Source organism: Gorilla gorilla, chromosome 6 (assembly GCF_029281585.2).
Source record: "Gorilla gorilla gorilla isolate KB3781 chromosome 6, NHGRI_mGorGor1-v2.1_pri, whole genome shotgun sequence".
In the NCBI taxonomy this organism is placed as follows: domain Eukaryota; kingdom Metazoa; phylum Chordata; class Mammalia; order Primates; family Hominidae; genus Gorilla; species Gorilla gorilla.
The window spans coordinates 110,487,302-110,510,703 of record NC_073230.2 but is presented as its reverse complement, the minus strand read 5'-3'; the positions used below and the strand labels follow the sequence as shown (position 1 = coordinate 110,510,703).

The 23,402-nt window shown below is 38.6% G+C and overlaps 1 protein-coding gene across 13 annotated transcripts in view; it reads right to left on the bottom strand.

Annotated features, from left to right (window-relative positions):
* Positions 1-23,402, bottom strand: part of MAGI2 (membrane associated guanylate kinase, WW and PDZ domain containing 2) — a 1,444,461-nt gene that overhangs the window by 241,062 nt on the left and 1,179,997 nt on the right. For all 13 annotated transcript variants that reach the window (XM_055347909.2, XM_031012777.3, XM_063708679.1 and 10 more), the window contains one exon: positions 1,550-2,188. In XM_055347909.2, coding sequence (XP_055203884.1) covers positions 1,550-2,188 — 639 coding nt within the window. The remainder of the gene's footprint in view (positions 1-1,549; positions 2,189-23,402) is intronic.

The following is a 23,402-nucleotide window of genomic DNA, read 5'->3' as shown; positions in this document are numbered from 1 at the left end:
GGACACTATGAAGATATGGCTATTTAATTAGCAATGTTTATTTTAATCTTAAGCAATGCAAGAAATTAAAATACCTTGCCAACATTTAATTATGAGAATTCAAGTGCTATTTTGTAACAATGCCTTGAGAAGGTCAAATTTAAGATTGTTTTGCTATCATATGAATTTCCCTTTTAGTACAGGAACCTAAGACTTTGTAGAGTGCTGCTCACAAATGCCTGGTGTTTGCTGTCCGTTTCCAAACAAGGAATCAACAATGTAATACTTCCTTGAAGGAAAAACACCTGCAGACAGGGCCAAATAAATCATAAAAGGTGCTTCTTTCTTTCAGCTTTGACTGCCTTCACTTGCATTTCAAACTGAGAGTTTCAGCCTGTTTTGAGTGCTTTGAATAGGCAACCACATGTTTGTCACACGTGTGTCCTTCATGCATGAGTTCCTCATTGTCCTGTTCCTTCTGACCCATCCATGCTGAAGCTTCGGTGTTTACACTAGCCAGACATTTAGTGAGCAGATGTTGGGCTACAACACTACCATCGGGTTAGATAGTAGTATTATCCCATTGTAACAGATGACACGGCTGAGGCTCATTGACTTTCAGTGTCCTAAGTCCACAAATTGGCAAATGGGAAAACCAGGGCTTAGCCTGATCCTTTTCCTTTAGACTCTTTTTTTGAGATAGTATCCTCTTTATCTATGGCCCCTTCCCTCCCTTCTCTCTCCAGGTTCACTGGTCATCCAGAGCAAAGCAGCAGAGGTGTGGAGAAGGGGCCCTGTGCTTTACCCCATTCCCTTCCCCACAGAAAAGGTAGAGGGGAAGAAACATTCAGGGCTCAGAGCTTCTACCACACTTGGCACTGTTCCTATTTCCATACTTTGCCCAGGACTCTCAGCCCAGAACTTCAGCCCTCACCCTGTTCTGTAACTTTCTTCCCAGATCATGGGAGGCACTATGGGTAATTGTTGCTAGAGCAGTTCCTGTAGTAGCAGAAGTGTCCTGAACAGCATCATTCCAAACTGTGAAAAGATTTTTCTACAGCAGCACAGCTCCCACAGCTTTCACAGTTCATGGTCCTTCTGAGTATTGTCAAGACTGTGCTTGGGCTTAGTAGGGGTTGAACCGGCTTCCACCTGCTAGCCTGGAAACCTAAGCACGATTCAAAGCATTGCTTCCATCGTAAAAGCAGGTTTCTTAATTAAATCAATGGGAAACCAGTTTGAGTTCTCCATGACCGATACATGAATGAACTTTTGAAACAAAATACGTTCATAGTTGGGGATTTAATCTTTACCCTCCAACTTTCTATCAATATGTCTGTAAGACTGAAAGAACTATTATTATTGTGTTTAATACAAAATAGAAAAAGACGTATTCTGAATTCAAAAACAAAGCTTCCTTTAATTCATGTTTTTCTCTCTCACTCTTTAAGCTTTATTTTTTAAAGTATAATTTCAATAAACTCCAAGGAAATCTGCATTTTAACAATATTATTAAATGATCCTACTATTTTACCCACATATTTTATTGCTGAGCCAGTGTTTGTCTTACCTCCTCGATGGATAATCAAAGAAGTTTCACTTCCAATGGGACAGTCCTTAAGTATATCCACTACTTCTGTATGGCTCAGGTTCTGTACATTCTGCTGGTTGATCTCAACAATGAGGTCGCCTTCACACAGGCCAGGGCATCCCTGAATGTCAAGTATTTGTTTCACCCGCTGTCCTGTAGGACTGTCGGCAATAGTGAAGCCAAAGCCCTGGGCACCTTTCACAATGGTTAAGGTCATAAGTTCAGCTTGGGTGGCCCCAGATGAAGCCATAGACACATTGTCATCATGGACGGGCGGTGGATACGTGCCGTCTAGCTGACCATCAGTTGGCATGGAGTGCAGAGAATGAGGCGGCCGATCTGTTATATCTGGAACTGACTGTGAGGTCCGAGAAATGTACTCCAAATATGTTTCATAGTTGTGTCTTCCATTGACCATCACTGGAGGTGGCCTCTCCATTATTGCAAGGGGTGGCACCATGCTGTTAGCAGGGTCTTCAGGATCAAAGGGCAAAGGGTAGCCACGACACAACACCAGGTTGACACTCTGACCAATAGGAACAGACTGGAAAAGTTTGACAACATCTGCATGAGTGTGTCCAAGGACACAAACTTCATTAATATAGACAATGACATCACCTGTAAGAAAAAAAGAGATTGACAACATGAGGTAAGTTCAATTAACATTGACATAGAGAAATGGAATTATTTATGAGACTAGTGAGAGGTGTTGTTTCTTAGTAAGCAGTGAGAAAATCAATTAGAATAATACTTAAAATCACTGTGGGTGACTCAAGGTTACAACAGGACTGCCAGCAAATACAATGATGAAGTGCTGAAAAAAAGCTATTTGGTTATTCTTGAAGTTCAGAAACAACTTCATATTCAGAAACAAAGGCTCTGAAAGAAAAAGTTAGAGGAATGTGTACCTTGAAGAAGCACATTCTCTATGCTTCTTTTTCATCTTATATTCGATCTTCAGTGTAATTCAGTTAATATAATTTTCGAACTATTGAGAAGTAGTGGTCATGAGTTTTAGACGAAAAAGAAAGCCCTAGCATATTTTTTTTTTGTATAAGTTGAATAAGTCAATTGCCTTTCTTCTTTTTTATGGAACAGAAAAATATTTGCCCATTTATTTTTTTCCATCTATAGCAGGTAATTACAAAGCTTTCATGTATATGCAAGCAAAGGTCAAGGGTGCAGGTTTTGGGATTAGGGAGCTGGGTTGACATCTTGGCTCTACTATTTAAGAGATACATGATATTGACCAAGTTCCCTGCTTTGAGCCACAGTTCCTCATTTGTAAAGTTGTGAGAATGAAATGACATAATGTAGGAAAAGTACTTGGCATAGTGTATGACACACAGTGCTCAATAAATGTGGACTATTATTAATATGATTGTTGTTAAAATAGGATGGAGGAGATTTGGGACCCTTGGTTTCAAACAGAAAGTTGCCACAGTTCATCCTCTGATCTTAGATAAACTAATATTTCTGTGGATCATTTTCAATAAAGGCACTTGTCCTTTCTCCCCAGTGAACTATCACAGATTTTCAGAGGTCGACTGGTTAGAGGCCAACTTTATGATTAGAAATGCTCTGAATGCAAATTATCCTTTATAAAATATATTCAGAGAAATATTTTTTCCTGCTTAAAATGCAGAAAATCATGGCTGTTTGAGATAAATGTTTTTTTAAAAATTTCAATTATGTATGAATAACAATTTTATTTTTGGAGAACTATTTTATCATGGATTGGTATTTTTATCTTCACAAACCATAATACTTGAAAATTGAGCTTGCAAATTGAGATTGTGCCTGACTATGCTGAGGAGTATATTAGGGATGAAGAGACATGTTTTCACAGATCTTCAAATAAGCAACTCAACAGACATCAGTTTATCAGAATAATTCTGGAATGGGAGGTACAAATGGCTAGGGATTTCATTCTGAGACATCCTTGCCCAGTAAGCTTGCAAACGTTAAAAATGAAAAACAGAGTTGAACTTTTAGAGTTGACAACTTTTCTGGTCTTTTGTAGGTGTATAACATAAAATGAATAAAACAATTAACAGCATTGTCTTAATTAACAGTCCGTCTTCCCAAATTGACAGAGAGGCCAAGCAGACATTTTCAGGGATCCAGGTTAGGTCTGCCTCTAGAAAATGTCACAACCTATGTGATTGGTCAGATGGAACTTCACTTTTCCATAATGTCTATCAGAGAGGGTACTGATGTGGTGGCTGGAACGTGGGTCCACGGCTCAGAATTGAATTGGAGTGGACATTCCCTCACTATTGTTATAATTCCTCTTCAGACTGTGGGAGCTGGGGATGCTTTGGGAATCGTTTTTAATTGATTCCATTCATCTCAGTGTCCCAGAGAAGTGTCTGATTCAGATAGACTATTTTTCTCTCCTCCTGTTTCTTTTAGTTTTAATGTTATATTTTCTACATTTAAAAGATTGAAAGAACAACAAATACTTGTATACTAACATCCAACTTAATGATTGGAACATTGCTCATATTAGTTGAATCCCCCTTGGCTAGCACCTCTCCCCCAACTTGCACTCCTTTACAGCCCTTTCCAAGGTAACCATTGTCCTATTTGAGGTTTGTTATTTACATATACCTTTATAGTTTATATCATATCTAGGTGTCCGTAAAAACAATATCTCTAAATAGTATCTAATCTCTAAATAATAATAATCCCTGGAAAGTATTTTACATATTTTAAGCCTTTTGTAAATGGTATATATTTTAATATTCTGTAACTTTTCTTAAAATACGTTTGTGATATTTATCTATTTTGATACTTGTGCCTCTAGTTGATTAGTTTTCATTGTAATACAGTATTTAGTGATGGCTATATTACTACTTAATAACATTCATCCATTCTTTTGTTAATGGACACTGGAGTTATGACAAATCTGTGGCTATTGAAAATAACTCTGCTATGAACCCCATGCTGGCACAGACCATGTGCATCTTCAACTTTGTTAGATAGTGGCAAATGGCTGACAAAAGAGGTCATATTGATTTACACTCTGATCGGTAGTGTGTTGAAATTTTCATTGCTTTACATCTGACACAGTACTTCGTATTCTCAGACTTAATTTTTACCAATCTAATGGATGTGATCATAGTTTTGATTTGCATTTCCCAGACTGCCAGTGAAGGTGAGCATCTTTTCATCTTTATTGGCCTTTTGGATTTTCTCTTGGGTATGCCTCATTTCCTCAATTTCCTATTCAGTGAGTTTTTTTTTTTAACTCATTGACTATTTTTTATGTCTACTTTCATTCTTGCTCCAACATTCTTCTTAGGTTTAGGAGGCTGCAAAGTATAGTAGAGATCACATGGGATATGAGGTCAAAAGACTTTGGTCTGAGTTCTAGTTTCATCACTTATTAGCTGTATAACTTTCCCAAACTGGCTTCAATCCTCTGTGACTCAGATTTTTTAGAAGTAATGATGAAAAATAGTAATAGCAACAGCAACTTATTGTTCCATGGGGAATAATGAATGAGATCATACAGGTGAAAGGGTTTCTAAGCTGTAAATTGTCATGCAAAAGATGATTGCTATTTCAGTAATTACTCTTTGTCATTTGTTATATTCTTCTATAAAATCAGGACAGTTCTATCAAGATATTCCCACCACAGTTACAGTCAAGGATGACTTGAGTATGATTGTGGAAACAATGGGTTTCTGAATGGTCAAGTAAAAGTCAGAGAGGTAACAAATGCCACTTCCTCTAAGGCTCTCCCTAACTTTAATCACTGTTAACAGACTCCCCAGTCCCCAAGCACACTCTCTCCTTCCCTCTGCTCTGCCAGAATTTCACGGGAAAGAACTAAGGGTTATGTTGAAAGCTCTCAAGTTTCCCTGCCAGGTCTAGAGAGTAGTAGTTTGAATTGTAGTGATTAATGTTATCTATTTTTGAGTTTTAATGTGATCTTGCTATTTAGAAACAGAGTGAGAACTATTTGTGTTTCTTAGTAAGACTGCCTTTTACAATTTATGGATATTTTCCACTAACAGCAATTTTTCAAGTCATCAGGCAAGGATAAAGAACACTGCAACAATATCTTTACGAAGATACGTAGAAGATTTCTGAATGTAAAAGATAAGTGGTCAGTTATCACAGGATAAAACTATATAACAACTTGACAGTACTCAACTGCCCACTTTAAAAATATATAGATGTCTAGATAATAAGTCATGCCCAAAACTCTTATAGACGGGGATGTCAGCAAACATTTGCTTGTTCAGATAGAACTTATTGGATAGAATATTAATAGACTGTGCTGTATGAATGTCATTTACATGTCGTGAAATAAAAATATAAGACACCTGGTATATGTCATCTGACAGTGCCATGCCAAGTCCTCAGACAGATTGGGTTTAAGAGCACAGAAAGGGATGTCATCAGGAAGACTGGCTCTGGCTCTAACCTGTTGGCCTACTTAAGAGGGAGAATTGGAAGAGTCACTTGATCTCCCCATCTCTCAATTTCTTCTTTTATAAAATGGGAATAAAAATATCTCCTGCATTTCCTCTTTTGCAGAGCTACTGTGAAAATGAGATCATCCTTGTGAAAATACTTATAATTTTATCAAATTTTTTCTCCATAAAAATAAGAAGATACATTTCTTTTGAAAGCTAAGCATATATTTTCATTACTATATTGCTGGAAAATTTACTTTGTTTGCTAAATGGTCATTCACTTCAGGCCATATTTAGGTTAGTTCTAGGGCTACTGACCTCAGGCCTGTTGGTCAGATTGAGTGTGAGTGATGAGTTAGGTGTCCCACAGGTCTGGTCTCACACTAACCTGATTGCCAATTATGGAATTTCAAAGTGCAAGTGAGGTAGAGTGAGTTTGATGAAGCAGGAGCTTTAAAACTGCTGTCCTGTATGAAAAAATGTTCTAAGATAATTTTTTCTTTCTTAGTCATGGGAATCAAAATACAGAATAGGATACCTCATCATTTTGGATAAAATAGGGCACTCTACATAAAGCATTGCTTTAATTAGAGTTATTTTTATACCTCTTTCCTCTACCCCCGCATTCTTTGAGTCACTGTGGCCTACAGAATCTTCCTTTTCAACATCTCTCACTTACCACTCCCTGTCTGCCTTCCTTAAACACAACCTTGGACCAGACTAGAATAATTTACTTCCTAGTCAATTCTCATCTTACAGTCTACTCCATTAAATTCAAACTACTTGATCTCTTGATCAGCTGTTTAAGTCTTTCTAACTTATCTTTGTCTTCACCACCAAATAAGTTATTATTGTGAAGCTGGTATCTTTACTACTCACAACTTACAACTTGTTACTTGCCTCTAGTTAAATTCTGCTATCCCTTTACCCTCAAGAGCACTTCCTTTCTATGTATGGAATCATGCCTACCAATTCACTTCCTTCCTCACCTCTTCAAAGGTATCTTCCATCACTCCTCCTGACATTGCTCCTATCTCATGTCTGAGGCTTACAAATGCATCTCAGACTTTGTTCCTTTGTGTGAGTTCTACCCGTTCCAAGATTTCTCTACACTATATACAGAGCATCATTACTATGTTGAGAATTCTTCAGGTATTTAGGATAGATTCTCACTGAATAAAGGATGGAAAGATTTAGTCAGAGGAAACCAGAAAAGATTTCATAGCTAAATGTACTACCTCCAGTTTAGTGTTTCTAACTTCTGTTTCTGCCAGGTTATCCAGATTTTCGATAAAAGAAAAGTAAAAAAACCTGACAACTCCCACCCTACCAATTACATGCACTCTACATTAAAAAGGATTATTTTTAAAGTTCCCTCTCGGTTAATAAGATTTGACTGAGCTTTATATTCTGCAGCTTATATTAATTTGTGTTTTAAATCATAATACATAATTTTATTATAATATTGTACATCTATTCTGAGTCTACTCAGCCCCCACAAACATAATAAATTCTGACATGTACTTTTGGGGGTGTGCTACTCACCACATCAGTTAAATGGAAAATAACTGCTCTCAACACAGTTTATTCCCCAAAGTGAAACACTGTGGTATGACATACCAGTAGAGTTGAAGTTGGGTCTCCTTTAAAATAATTTGAAGCAGTTTCTAAAAATTCCCAGATGGTCTCCTTAGAGTGACAGTTATAAAAACAGCCATCAATTGGAGAATAATTCAGTTTTGGAGGTTCTGGATCTTACCATGGTTCTACTGACTTTACACATCAGTCTTGCAGGTAGCATTATTATATATACCCATCAAATTATGTATTAATAGAAATGCAAAAGCAGATACTTAGGTGTGAAAGGTGTAACAGATGATAAAAAATTCCGTCGTTAGAAGAATCTTTGTTTATTCTTATATATTACTTTATAAATGACACTGTGAATAAAAATTAGGTTCAGACAACGTCTTTCTCAATAATTTTCTATATATTATGAGCCCAAATGTGGCTTAATGGCTGCAAAACACTAGATATTGCCTTCTATCTGCTTCGCTGTCAACCCATCTTCCATACCATACACTCTTTGTCCTTTTCACTTAACATCCTTTAGTGCCCGCTCATAGAGACAGAGCTCAGTCCAAACTTTCTAGCATGACATATGAAGCTCTCAGAGCACTGACTTAGAAGTCGGGGGGTTTATGTCGTTAGGCCAGGTATGCCAATAACTAGTGGTATCAACACTTCCTAGGTCTTATTCCTCACTTATTCATTAATTTATTCAGCAAAGATTTACACATATTCAACTACTATGAGCCGGGCATCATGTTATAAAAAGAGAGGATTGAACCAGATGATCTTGAAAGTATCTTCACTTTAAAATTCTAAGACAAAGGCCCTTAGATTCTAGCTCTTGGATAACTTTTATTTTTTAAAATTTCAACTTCTAAATTTCAGATTCAGAGGATACATGCGTAGGTTTGTTACATGGGTATACTGCGCGAGGCTGAGGTTTGGAGTATGACTGATCCCATCACCCAGGTAGTAAGCATAGTGCCCAATAGGGAGGTTTTTTCAGTCCTTACTCCCGTCTCTCCCTCCTCTGTCTAGTAGTCCCCAGTGTCTATCGTTGCCATCTTTATGTCCATGAATATCCGGCATTTAGCTCCCACTTATAAGTGAGAACATGTAATATTTGATTTTCTGTTCTTGCGTTAACTCAGGGTTACAATCTCCAGCTGCATTCATGTTGCTGTAAAGAGCATTTTTTATGTCTGTGTAGTATTCCATGGCATTATATGTACCACATTTTCTTTATCCAATCCACCATTGATAGGCACCTAGATTGATTCCATGCCTTTGCTATTGTGAATAGCACTGCAATGAACATATGAGTGCATGTGTCTTTTTGGCAGAACGATTTATTTTCTTTTGGATATATACCCAGTAATGGGATTTAGACAGCTTTTCAACTGGTTCCTTGCTTGCTTTTTTCTACTACCACTACTCAAGATGAGATTCTTACCATCTATTGTATGAACTTCTGCAATAGTCTCTTAGCTGGGCTTCCTGATGTCACAGAGGGAATGACTAGGGAAATAGCAAAGAGAAGCCCAACATATGGCATGACCAAGTGAGCTTGTGGGGTAATGGGGTTCTCAAGTCTCACCCCATTTTGACCTCTAGGAATACATAAGACATTGCTAAATCTCCACTTCTGGTCAGTATTGGCTCAAGAATCAGGAGGGTGTGAATAATCTTCATATTCTCCATATCCAGTGGCTGCAAAGCACTAGATACTGCCTTCTGCCTGCTTCCCTGTCAGCTCATCTCCCATACCATACACTCTAATGCCCTTTTCACTTAACATCCTTTAGTGCCTGCTGACAGAGACAGAGTTCAGTCCAAACTTTCTAGCATGACATATGAGGCTCTCAGTTCACATTTTCATTGTCTCCTGCTTTTTCCAACCTACTCTATGCTTCAGTTGGCCCCAGCTTTAGGTCATGCCCCCAACACTATATTTTCTTTCCAGTCTCTGTGCTCTTGTTTCTCCTTCTCTCCTTGCTTTGTCCCCACTAACAAGCTGCTCATTACCCTTTAAGGCCAGCCTCACCTTTTAAACCACCTTTCTGACCGCCTCCTTTAGCTGAATGTTAATTACTTCTTCGCGTGTGTTACTCTTCATGATAGCGTGATTCTTCAATCCATTTAACCACACTAACAGCATTGACTACCATTTTAATATACTTAATATTTATCTGGCATTTACAAACTCCATCTTACCTAATCCTTACAAAACCCATATAAGATAGCCATTGTTATCTGTACTTGATACATGGGAAACTGAAGCTAGAAGAAGTTAAGTCACTTCTCTAAAGTCACATTGATAATTAGGTTAGATTGAGGAAGTGAAGCCAAGACTTCAACACAAATGCTAAGAATTTCAAGCAGTCCAGCATGTATTTTGACTTGAGGACTCTTTTGTGTCCCTCAGCTTATTATCGGTCAGAATGCTGGGTAAAATATCTTTAATTCCTGAAGGTGAAAATTGAGAGATGAACTGCAATATTCTTTTGATTAGCTAAGTTAATGGAGGCATGCAGTGAAGCAGATAATTGCAAACAGGGGAATCGGGGAATCCATTGTATTTGCTAGGTCCATTTTCTGCAGTCCTCCAAAATAAGCTGCTTGGAAGAGAGCTAGGAGAATGCTGAGGTGGGAGGTGACAGGGCATTATAACTCACACAACTTATAACCATCACAAAACATAAGCTCTAGTATAAATTGTTTCAATAGCTGTGTGATCTTGGGCGAAGTATTTAACTTTTCTTGGTCTACTTTATTTTCACGTAAAATGCAGAAGCCAGAAAAGACAACTTCTAAGGTGCAGCTTTAAGAGTTCCTACATCTGATGAAAATGTGGAAAGCTGTCTTACTGAATTCATATAAGGCACTGGGAAATTTCAGTGGTGCAGTTAAACAGGTAAGTGATAAGCCTGTTGGGGCTTACCTTGAACTTCTCTGATTTTCTACAAAAGTAGCCAGTGACTCCAACACTGTTATCTATAGGCAGAAGGATACTAAGATACTGGAGTAGCCACTTATTTCTCAAAAGAATGAAAGGCTTCTTAATCACATTTTATAATTTCATCTGTGTGACCCAGTGCAAATGCTTAATTAAAAGCTTGTTTTTTTTTTTAAATTATGATTAAGCAGCACACATCCAACAATTACTCCCTACCAGATGTGAATTAGACCAACGATGTATTTACATTTCCTTTGTGTTTGGCATTGAGTGGTAAGATGTATTTAAATACTTGCATTTTACTTTGTTGAAAAGGAAACAGAAAATACATTCTAAGAGAATCTAAAGCACTGATTATTTGCTGATCTGGCAAAGATGAAACAACACTTCAGATTAAAAACTATAAGTAAAGCCACAAAAAAGAAAGCACAAAAGACTGTTTCTTGCAAAGCTCCAAAAAGCACTGGCTTTCTAAATAGCTTGCTCACGTTGGGAATTCAATAGCATAAAATGGTCAATGAATCTGTCATTTCTCTAAAGAATGTAGTGAATTTTAAACAAAAAGTAGCAAACATTTTATCAGAGGGGTTGTATAAAATAAAAATAGGTTACTAGAAAAGAACCCAAAAGATTTTCAAGAAGAAATCTTAAAACCCTAAAAGTTTATGAAAGCAAGATAAAAATGTAGCATTCCCCTGTACTCTTCTGTGGGTTACGGACACACCTGTGGACTCAACCACATATTAACTGCCCCCAACCCCCACTCCAAAAACCAAAACTCTAGTTACAAAAATACCTTGCAAGAAAGAGTCATAATTTTATGTGGACATTGAACAACATGCATGCTTATTTTCAAACAGCTGTAATTGTATTCCTGAACAAGCATGATTCGTTTTTGCAGAAATGGCTCCCAGAGGCCAGCATGGCATGACCTGTCGCCATCTTTTGACCTTACTCCAACATAGCGTAGCAAGTGGCTATCAAACCTCCTCTGAAATGAAGGGACAGCTGGCTGGGGTGGAGCTGGGAACTGTCTCTGGTCACACTTTCCAACAGTTTATTCTACTCTACCTGCAACTGTCAATAGCCTGCAGTTCTGACTGAGCAAGAAAAAGGAATAACAAGGAGAGAGAGTGAGAGGGATGAAAAAAGGATGGATGCATCCATTTCATTTCAAACTGCTACCTCCTGCCAAATGGTTGAAGGTTTTTGTAATTGTGTGTGTATGTGTGTGTTTACTACCTGACCTATGCACGTACACACACTTTTAAGACACGCAGAGCAGTGTTTTTATGTTTATTTGAGACAAAGTTTCACTGTCACCCAGGCTGAAGTGTAGTGGCACTATCCCGGCTCACTGCAGTCTTGACCTTCAGGGTTCAACTGATCGTCCCACCTCAGCTCCCCGAGGAGCTGGGGCTACAGGCTCATGCCACCATGTCTGGCTAATTTTTGTATATTTTGGTAGAGATGGGAGTTTTGTCATGTTGCCTAGGCTGGTCTTGAACTCCTGGACTCAAGCAATCTGCCCACCTTGGCCTCCCAAAATTGTGCGATTGCAGTCGTGAGTCAACACACTCAGCCAGAGCAGTGTTTTTAGCCAGAGGAAAGTAGAATTTAGTTTCTGATACCATGAAATTGACGTAGAAGAGGGGGAAAAAATCCCTTTTTGTTTTTTTTGAGACAGAGACTTGCTCTGTCACCCAGGCTGGAGTGCAGTGGCATGATCTCAGCTTACTGCAACCTCCACCTCCCGGGTTCAAGCAATTCTCCTGTCTCAGTCTCCCGAGTAGCTGGGACTACAGGATCACGCCACTACACCAGGCTAATTTTTTTGTATTTTTAGTAGAGATGGGGTTTCACCATGATGGCCAGGCTGGTCTCGTGACCTCGTGATCCGCCCACCTTGGCCTCCTAAAGTGCTGGGATTACAGGTGTGAGCCACCATGCCTGGCCAAAAAACCCTCTTTTATGACTCCAACTGCAGACAACCTTCTGAGAAGTTGCTTTCTTGAATTGCTTTTGAAAAAAGGTACTGTTTGCTGAATTGTGAGCTGGATGCTAGTCCTGAATACCCACACTGGGTGTTGCAGGATGTCTACTGGTGGAGCTGCTTGGTCGGAGAAGCACTCAACCCTAGGTCTCTATCAACCTACATGGTAATTCTGGAAAGTGTTCTGACTAGTGCTTCAATTGCAAGCCAATCAACATCCCTTAACTGGTAGTATAACATATTCTATTATGTTGATCTACTCTTTCACTCCCTTCATTTGTGAGAAATTACAGGGCCCCTGCTGCCTTGCTGAAATGAGGGCTGCCAGAATATTTCTCCCATATGGATTTCAGAAGTGGTGCAGCATTAAGTTGCTGAGCTTCATAAAATGGCTGGCAGAAAGAACAAATGTGCCGTGCTAAAAATGTGACTGTATATTGCATGCACGTGGGTCCAGGGTTTGACGAGAGAGCCCTTCTAACTTGTTAAAAGGGAAATAGACTTGGCAGATGTGAATCTTCATTGACAGACTTTGATTGTTCAAACTTGGACCCTTTTATTTCCAATTTCAGTTTCAGAAAGAGCAATATTTTATACAAGTATCAAGAAGTCAGCCTGTTCATTGGGCCATATACACCAAGGATTGCCAATTAAAACTCCCTCAAACACATGGCAAAAAGGAAGAACAAAATTTGTCTTGGCTTCACTGAAATTTTGGAATCCAGAGAAAGATAGTTATTATCTGTCTGATTTATGTGAAGAGAAAGGGAAAGCAATATGGTACCTTATTTTATCAGACATCTACTACTTTCTCCATAGGACATATACCCACCACTACCCTCTCCATGTTAGACACTGCACACAGATTCTTAAGGGGATGAATAACCTAGTCTAGGGGTTTCAGGGAAATATAAAGCAATTTCACTGCAGACAATGGAAGATTATTTTATTCTCAGACACAACAGACAAATGGCACGGAGAAAAACAATCTAATCCCCTGCTGTTTCCAATGTTACAATTATTATATGATACTGAAGCTGATTTGGATAAGTTAGCAGAGAATCATCACCAAAGATTTTAAGTTGCCCCCTCCCTCTGTACAACTATTGAACATGCATCTACGTAAATATACATGTAGATAGGTCCACGTTTGTATGTTAATTTGTTCACTTCTGTGTTACACTTTCCACTCCAGCAAAATAAGGTTAACAACAGAGTCAGAAACAATGAAAATTTCTTGCTTTTTAAACTAAATCTAGTATGAGTTTTATAATTATAGCACTAGCGCTTTATTTTATATCAAGTTCCTTCAAATCATTGTACAATGCAAAAATCTTAACCATGTGGTGGCATATTAATTGAAAAGCAAAATTTTGGATATTTTAAATTTGATATTTTTGGTATAGGTAATGCAAAACAGCTAATTAAATCCTTTCTACTGAATAAATATATTGTTGGAGATCAGGGAGAAATGGCTAATAATAACTATAGCTACTACTATGTGCTAAGAACAATAACCATATGCCAAGAAGTCAGTCAAGCATTCCAGAGACTTCATTTTATTTTAAACCTTGAAGTAGCGTGATGAAGAATATAGTGTCCTCATTACATAGAAGAGGCAATTGTGGCTTAGAGGAGTCAAGTCCAACAATTATAAATGACTGAGCTGCCATATCCCTAGTGGGTTTGGGGTTACATTCAGACTTGTCTTCCAACTATGTGGATGTTTGTTTATATAAGCTTATAAAATTTCAGGATTCATTTCATCTATTTATTTGGCATTTCTTAAGACAGGCTAAAATTAATCACTTCAAATTTTGTGTATCTAATTTCACATTTGACTGCTTGAACTGAAAAGTATTACATAATGTAAACATATATTTTTAACTGAAAAGTATTACATAATGTAAACATATATTTTTTTTATTATACTTTAAGTTCTGGGGTACATGTGCAGAATGTGCAGGTTTGTTACATAGGTATACACGTGCCATGGTGGTTTGCTGTACCCTTCAACCCGTCATCTACATTAGGTATTTCTCCTAATGCTATCCCTCAACCAGCCCCCCACCCACCGACAAGCCCTGGTGTGTGATGTTCCCCTCCCTATGTCCATGTGGCTGTCATTGTTCACCTCACACTTATGAGTGAGAACATGTGGTGTTTCGTTTTCTGTTCTTGTGTTAATTTGCTGAGAATGATGGTTTCTAGTTCATCCATGTCCCTGCAAAGGACATGAACTCACTCTTTTATAATGGCTGCATAGTATTCTATGGTGTATATGTGCCACATTTTCTTTATCCAGTCTATCATTGATGGGCATTTGGGTTGGTTCCAAGTCTTTGCTATTGTGAACAGTGCCACAATAAACATATTTGTGCATGAGTCCTTATAGTAGAATGATATATGATCCTTTGGATATATAACCAGTAATGGGATTGTTGAGTCAAATGGTATTTCTAGTTCTAGATCCTTGAGAGATTGCCACACTGTCTTCCACAATGGTTGAACTAATTAAACTCCCACCAACAGTGTAAAAGCATTCCTGTTCTCCACATCCTCTCCAGCATCTGTTGTTTACTGACTTTTTAATGATTGCCATTCTAACTGGCATGAGATAGTATCTCATGGTGGTTTTGATTTGCATTTCTCTAATGACCAGTGATGATGAGCTTTTTTTTCATGTTTGTTGGCTGCATAAATGTCTTCTTTTGAGAAGTGGCTATTCATATCCTTCGCCCACTTTTTGATGGGGTTGTTTGATTTTTCTTATACATTTGTTTAAGTCTGGATATTAGCCCTTTGTCAGATGGATAGATTGCAAAAATTTTCTCCCATTCTTTAGGTTGCCTGTTCATCCTGAAGATAGTTCCTTTTGCTGTGCAGAAGCTCTTTAATTAGATCCCATTTGTCAATTTTGGCTTTTGTTGCCATTGCTTTTGGTGTTTTAGTCATAAAGTCTTTGCCCATGCCTATGTCCTGAATGGTATTGCCTAGGTTTTCTTCTAGGGTTTTTATGGTTTTAGGTCTAACATTTAAGTCTTTAATCCATCTTGAATTAATTTTTGTATAAGGTGTAAGGAAGGGGTCCAGTTTCAGCTTTCTGTATATGGCTAGCCAGTTTTCCCGTTTATTAAATAGGGAATCCTTTCCCCATTGCTTGTTTTTGTCAGGTTTGTCAAAGATCAAATGCTGGTAGATATGTGGTGGTATTTCTGGGGCCTCTGTTCTGTTCCATTGGTCTATGTATCTGTTTTGGTACCAGTACCATGCTGTTTGTGTTACTGTAGCCTTGTAGTATAGTTTGAAGTCCGATAGCATGATGTCTCCAGCTTTGTTCTTTTTCCTTAGGATTGTCTTGGCTGTGAGGGCTTTTTTTTGATTCTGTATGAAATTTGAAGTAGTTTTTTCCAATTCTGTGAAGAAAGTCAATGGTAGCTTGATGGGGATAGCATTGAGTCTATAAATTATCTTGGGCAGTATGGCCATTTTCATGATATTGATTCTTCCTATCCATGAGCATGGAATATTTTTCCATTTGTGTCCTCTCTGATTTCCTTGAGCAGTGGTTTGTAGTTCTCCTTGAAGAGGTCCTTCACATCCCTTGTAAGTTGGATTCCTAGGTATTTTATTATCTTTGTAGCAATTGTGAATGGGATTTCACTCATGACTTGGCTCTCTGTTTGTCTGTTATTGGTGTATAGGAATGCTTGTGATTTTTGCACATTGATTTTGTATCCTGAGACTTTGCTGAAGTTGCCTATCAGCTTAAGGAGATTTGGGGCTGAGACGATGGGGTTTTCTAAATAATGGGAGATGTTAACACCCCACTGTCAACATTAGACAGACCAACGAGACAGAAAATTAACGAAGATATCCAGGACTTGAACTCAGCTCTGGACCAAGCAGACCTAATAGACATCTACAGAACTCTCTGCCTGAAATCAACAGAATATCCATTCTTCTCAGCAACACGTCTCATTTATTCTAAAATTGACCACATAATTGGAAGTATTGCACATAATTGTAAACAGGGATAATTTGACTTCCTCTTTTCCTAATTGAATACCTTTTTTTTCTTTCTCTTGCCTGATTGCCCCGGCCAGAACTTCCAACACTGTGTTGAATAGGAGTGGTGATAGAGGGCATCCCTGTCTTGTGCCAGTTTTCAAAGGGGGGAATGCTTACAGTTTTTTCCTATATCAGTATGATATTGGCTGTGGGTTTGTCATAAATAGCTCTTATTATTTTGAGATATGTTCCATCAATACCTAGTTTATTGAGAGTTTTTAGCATGAAGTGGTGTTGAATTTTATCAAAGGCCTTTTCTGCATCTATTGAGATAATCATGTGGTTTTTGTCATTGGTTCTGTTTATGTGATGCATTATGTTTATTGATTTGTGTATGTTGAACCAGCCTTGCATCCCAGGGATGAAGCCGACTTGATCGTGGAGTATAAGCTTTTTGACGTGCTGCTGGATTTGGTTTGCCAGTATTTTACTGAGGATTTTCGAATTGAGGTTCATCAGGGATATTGGCCTGAAATTTTCTTTTTTGGTTGTGTCTCTGCCAGGTTTTGGTTTCAGAATGATGCTGTCCTCATAAAATGAATTAGGGAGGATTCCTTCTTTTTCTGTTGTTTGGGATAGTTTCAGAAGGAATGGTACCAGATCCTCTTTGTACCTCTGGTAGAATTCGGCTGTGAATCAGTCTGGTCCTGGACTTTTTTTGGTTGGTAGGCTATTAATTATTGCCTCAATTTCAGGACTTGGTATTGGTCTATTCAGGGATTTGACTTCTTCCTGGTTTAGTCTTAGGATGGTGTATGTGTCCAGGAATTTATCCATTTCTTCTAGATTTTCTAGTTTATTTGTGTAGAGGTGTTTATACTATTCTGATGGTAGTTTGTATTTCTGTGGGATCGGTGGTGATATCCCCTTTATCATTTTTTATTGAGTCTATTTGATTCTTCTCTCTTTTCTTATTAGTCTTGCTAGCAGTCTATTTGGTTGACCTTTTCTAAAAACCAGCTCCTAGATGCACTGATTTTTTAAGGGTTTTTTGTGTCTCTATCTCCTTCAGTTCTGCTCTGATCTTAGTTATTTTCTGCCTTCTGCTCGCTTTTGAGTTTGTATGTTCTTGCCTCTCTAGTTCTTTTAATTGTGATGTTAGGGTGTCGATTTTAGATCTTTCTTGCTTTCTCTTGCGGGCATTTAGTGTTATAAATTTCCCTTTACACACTGCTTAAATGTGTCCCAGAGATTCTGGTGCATTGTGTCCTTTGTTCTCATTGGTTTCAAAGAACATCTTTATTCTGCCTTCATTTCGTTATTTACCCGGTAGTCATTCAGGAGCAGGCTGTTCATTTTCCATATAGTTGTGTGGTTTTGAGTGAGTTTCTTAATCCTGAGTTCTAATTTGATTGCACTGTGGTCTGAGAGACTGTTTATGATTTCCGTTCTTTTGTATTTGCTGAGGAGTGTTTTACTTCCAATTATGTGGTCAATTTTAGAATAAATGCGACGTGGTGCTGAGAAGAATGTATATTCTGTTGATTTCAGGTGGAGAGTTCTGTAGATATCTATTAGGTCTGCTTGGTCCAGAGCTGAGTTCAAGTCCTGGATATCTTTGTTAATTTTCTGTCTTGTTGGTCTGTCTAATGTTGACAGTGGGGTGTTAAAGTCTCCCATTATTATTGTGTGAGAGTCTAAGTCTCTTTCTAGGTCTCTAAGAACTTGCTTTATGAATCTGGGTGCTCCTGTATTGGGTGCACATATATTTAGGACAGTTAGCTCTTCTTGTTGGATTGATCCCTTTATCATTGTGTAATGCCCTTCTTTGTCTCTTTTGATCTTTGTTGGTTTAAAGTCTGTTTTATCAGCGACTAGGATTGCAACCCCTGCTTTTTTTTGCTTTCCATTTGCTTGGTAAATATTCCTCCATCCCTTTATTTTGAGTCTGTGTGTGTCTTTGCACGTGAGATGGGTCTACTGAATATAGCATACTGATGGGTCTTGACTCTTTATCCAATTTGCCAGTCTATGTCTTTTAACTGGAGCATGTAGTTCATTTACATATAAGGTTAATATTGTTATGTGTGAATTTGATCCTGTCATTATGATGCTAGCTGGTTATTTTGCCCGTTTGTGGATGCAGTTTCTTCATAGTGTCAATGGTCTTTACAATTTCGCATGTTTTTGCAGTGGCTGCTACCAGTTGATCCTTTCCATGTTTAGTGCTTCCTTCAGGAGCTCTTGTGAGGCAGGTCTGGTGGTGACAAAATCTCTCAGCATTTGCTTGTCTGTAAAGGATCTTATTTCTCCTTCACTTATTAAGCTTAGTTGGGCTGGATATGAAATTCTGGGTTGAAAATTCTTTAAGAATGTTGAATATTGGCCCCTACTCTCTTCTGGCTTGTGGGGTTTCTGCAGGGAGATCTGCTGTTAGTGTGATGGGCTTCCTTTTGTGGGTAACCCAACATTTCTCTCTGGCTGCCCTTAACATTTTTTCCTTCATTTCAACATTGGTGAATCTGACGATTATGTGTGTTGGGGTTGCTCTTCTCGAGGAGTATCTTTGTGGTGTTCTCTGAATTTCCTGAATTTGAATGTTGGCTCCCTTGCTACATTGGGGAAGTTCTCCTGGATGATATCCTGAAGAGTGTTTTACGACTTGGTTCTATTCTCCCCGTCACTTTCAGGTATACCAATCACACGTAGATTTGGTCTTTTCACATAGTCCCATATTTCTTGGAGGCTTTGTTCATTTCTTTTCACTCTTTTTTCCCTAATCTTCTCTTCTCGCTTTTTTTCATGGAGTTGATATCAATCTCTAATATCCTTTCTTCCACTTGATCGATTCGGCTACTGATACTTGTGTATACTTCAAGAAGTTCTTGTGCTGTGTTTTTCAGCTCCATCAGGTCATTTATATTTTCTCTAAACTTTATTTTGGTTAGCAATTCATCTAACCTTTTTTTCAAGGTTGTTAGCTTCCTTGCATTGAGTTAGAACATGCTCCTTTAGTTCGGAGGATTTTGTTAATACCTACCTTCTGAAGTGTACTTCTGTCAGTTCGTCAAACTCATTCTCCACCCAGTTTTGTTCCCTTGCTGGCGAGGAGTTGTGATCCTCTGGAGGAGAAGAGGCATTCTGGTTTTTGGAATTTTCAGCCTTTTTGCACTGGTTTCTCCCCATCTTTGTGGATTTATCTACCTTTGGTCCTTGATGTTGGGGACCTTCGGATGGAGTTTCTGAGTGGATGTGCTTTTTGTTGATGCAGATACTATTCTTTTCTCTTTGTTAGTTTTCCTTCTAACAGTCAGGATCCTCTGCTGCAGGTCTCCTGGAGTTTGCTGGAGGTCCACTCCAGACCCTGTTTGCCTGGGTATCACCAGCAGATGCTGCAGAACAGCAAAGTTTGTTGCCTGTTCCTTCCTCTGGAAGCTTCATCCCGGAGGGGCACCTGCAGATGCCAGCCATAGCTCTCCTGTATGAGGTGTCTGTCAGCTCCTACTGGGAGGTGTCTCCCAGTCAGGATACACAGGGGTCAGGGACCCACTTGAGGAGGCAGTCTGTCCCTTAACAGAGCTCAAATGCTGTGCTGGGAGAACCACTGCTCTCTTCAGAGCTGTCAGGCAGGGACGTTTAAGTCTGGTGCTGAAGCTGTGCCCAGAACCGCCCCTTCCCCCAAGTGCTCTGTCCCAGGGAGATGGGGGTTTTATCTATAAGTCCCTGACTGGGGTGCTGCCTTTTTTTTAGAGATGCCCTGCCCAGAGTTGAGGAGTCTAGAGAGGAAGTCTGGCTGCAGAGGCCTTGCTTAGCTGTGGTGGGCTCCCCTCAGTTTGTACTTCATGGCAGCTTTATGTACACTGTGAGGGGAAAACCACCTACTCAAGCTTCAGCAGTGGCAGATGCCCCTCCCCCTATCAAGCTCAAGCATCCCAGGTCAGGGCCAGACTGCTGTGCTGCCAGTGAGAATTTCAAGCCAGTGGATCTTAGCTTGCTGGGCTCTGTGGGGGTGGGACCCGCTGAACCAGACCACTTGGCTCCCTGGCCTCAGCCTCTTTTCCAGGGGAGTGAATGGTTCTGTCTTGCTGGTGTTCCACGTTCCACTGGGGTATGAAAAAAAAAAAACTCCTGCAGCTAGTTTGGTGTCTGGCCAAATGGCTGCCCAGTTTTGTGCTTGAAACCCAGGGCCCTGGTGGGGTAGGCACCAGAGGGAATCTCCTGGTCTGCCGGCTGTGAAGATGGTGGGAAAAGCACAGTGTCTGGAGTGCATTGTTCTTCCTGGTACAGTCTCTCATGGCTTCCCTTAGGTAGGGGAGAGAATTCCCCAACCCCTTGTGCTTCCCAGGTGAGGTGATTCCCCACCCTGCTTTGGCTTCCCCTCTGTGGGCTGCACCCACTGTCCAACCAGTCCCAGTGAGATGAACCAGGTACTTCAGTTGGAAATTCAGAAATCACCTGCCTTCTGCCTCGATCTTGCTGGGAGCTGCAGATTGGAGCTGTTCCTATTTGGCCATCTTGCCAGCAGACCCAGATGATACTTTATCTTGACATAACAGTCTTGTTTTTATTCACAAGTTGTGGCCCATAGGAAGAATCACTCAGTGACAGAATTAGCTATATTTGAATGGGCTAGTCAGCCTGCCCAAGTCCTAAAGCAAGCAAATGAGAAGAAAAGAAAAACACAATGCCAAGCCTATCAAAGAGGATGACTGGGGATGTAACTCTGAGGTCATAAACATCTAATATGTACAATAAAGAAAACAATGAAAATGATTTTAAGGTATTTTACGGAATGCTGAAGCTTTGAAAATCTTAAGTCTTAGTTTTTCATGAATTCTAAAAGGCAGAAGAATTATTAGTAATAGGACTGGATATACCAGTTAACTGATAGTCGGTTGGATAATCTTAATGAAAATAATGGAGTAGAATATGGAGAGAGCAGTTAGCCCTTTAGCTGACTGTAAATAAATTAGTTTTCTTAGGTCTAGAACACCTGAAACATATACATAATATCTTTTTTGTACACTGTGTTTTCAGTTTTAGTTACACAGACATGCTAACTTTTCTACATAAACAGTAATCAATGACTGTTGAGGCCATGTGATTGTTACCCTTTCCATTTTGAATTCTACTCAGGAAACTGACAGAGAAAGCATAAACTCATATTTCATCTCCCTAATTACTGGTCTAGGGAAGCAAGAGATCTAAGGACTTAGTCAATGAATAATATAAAAATACAGTCAGCAGATCATAAATATTTATTGCTACATCAAAAGTTGCTAGTCAATCTTTCAATAATTCCTTCAGCATAAAATGCTTGAGTCAAGATATTGGAAAAATATTAATTAAAATTCAGACTTAGCTCTGAAAGGACAGGAAATAGAAACTATACCAAATATTTTCTACTGTCAAATGTCTTTAATTTTTTGTCTTAGTTTCATTTTCCCTGTGGGTTTGACTGCAGGTTCTTAAATTTATTCACCTACTACACATGCAATTATCATTTTAAATCTGACAATGCATCTACTTGCTTAGTGGAGAAAGATTAGAGCTAAGTGGTGGAATTTTATTTTTTTTTCCCCAAAGGCAAAGGGAATACTAACATAAACTTCAGTGTTTATTTCACTTAAGTATTTTTCTTTGTTCAGTCAAAATTTTCTTATAGACTCTTTACTAATTTTTTTTAAATCAGGAAAGATGCATGAACACTAATTTTAACAATTTGCTGACTATAGTTGATTAACAGTCAATTGAATGAATATAGGTAAAAGATAATTGCAGTTATGAGTTACCTTACATATTATATGTATATGAAATATACAATATCATCTTTATTTTCAGTATCTTACAAGCTAAAGATATATTTAAAATGTTAACCTGGTTATCTATGAGAATAGTAATATCACTGGTGTGCATGAAAATTCATGGTAGAGGAGAAGAATGATATGTGCCTGGTAAATTCTAGTGGAAGGGTGAGGAGACTTATAAACATTGAGGGGAGGGGCTAGAGATACAAATTTTGGAGTAATCAATATAGAGACCTAGGTCCTAAGCATTCACTTCCCGACTTCTTATTTCTCTCTGCATTCCGTATTTAAAACGATTTTCCAATCTCAATCTTATTTATTAAATTAGTTCTATTTTTACTAATTTAACTACCAGTTGTAGTTTCTAATCAGCATGAGTCAACCGGTGTAACTTACATTAATTTGATGTATTTTTGTCATAAAAAATAATTTTAACATTTTAGTACCCATTTAATAAATATGAAGTCCCAGCAGATACAAAGATGCGTAAAATACAGTCCTTGATCTTAAAGTATAGTAAACTATGATTTGGCAAGGAAAATTAGCATAATTTATTATGATTCAACATGTAATTCCCATTTAATACTTCAGTGAAATATTAAAAATAACCAGTGATCACAAAAGTATCAAAACAAAATGATAGAAACTTTTTACCTCTTCTCTTTGGAATAACGTAGAAAATAATCACCCTTATTTCTCATTTATCTAGGGGGCATCCAGTACAGCAGTGACACACAGTAAAGGCTTGCAAACATTTGCCAAATGCAAAAAATTAGTAACATTTCAAGAAGGCATGAGATGTCCAAAAAAGAGCTATCCAAAGGTGCAGCAAGTTTTAGAAAATGGGGTTAGCAAGAGAGTGGATTCTGAGGTAAGAGACGCCCATGAGGGAGATAGGAAAAGTGAGATTTCAGAGAAGAGTCATTAGTGTAGGGTGCCAGAGAAGAATGGTGTCTGAAGAAGGGCTGATTACCTGTTTACAATGTGGCAACAATAGAACATCAGATTGGAAAGTAGCCATTGATTTCGCCAAGTGGGTATACCCCAGGGATAGTTTCAGTAG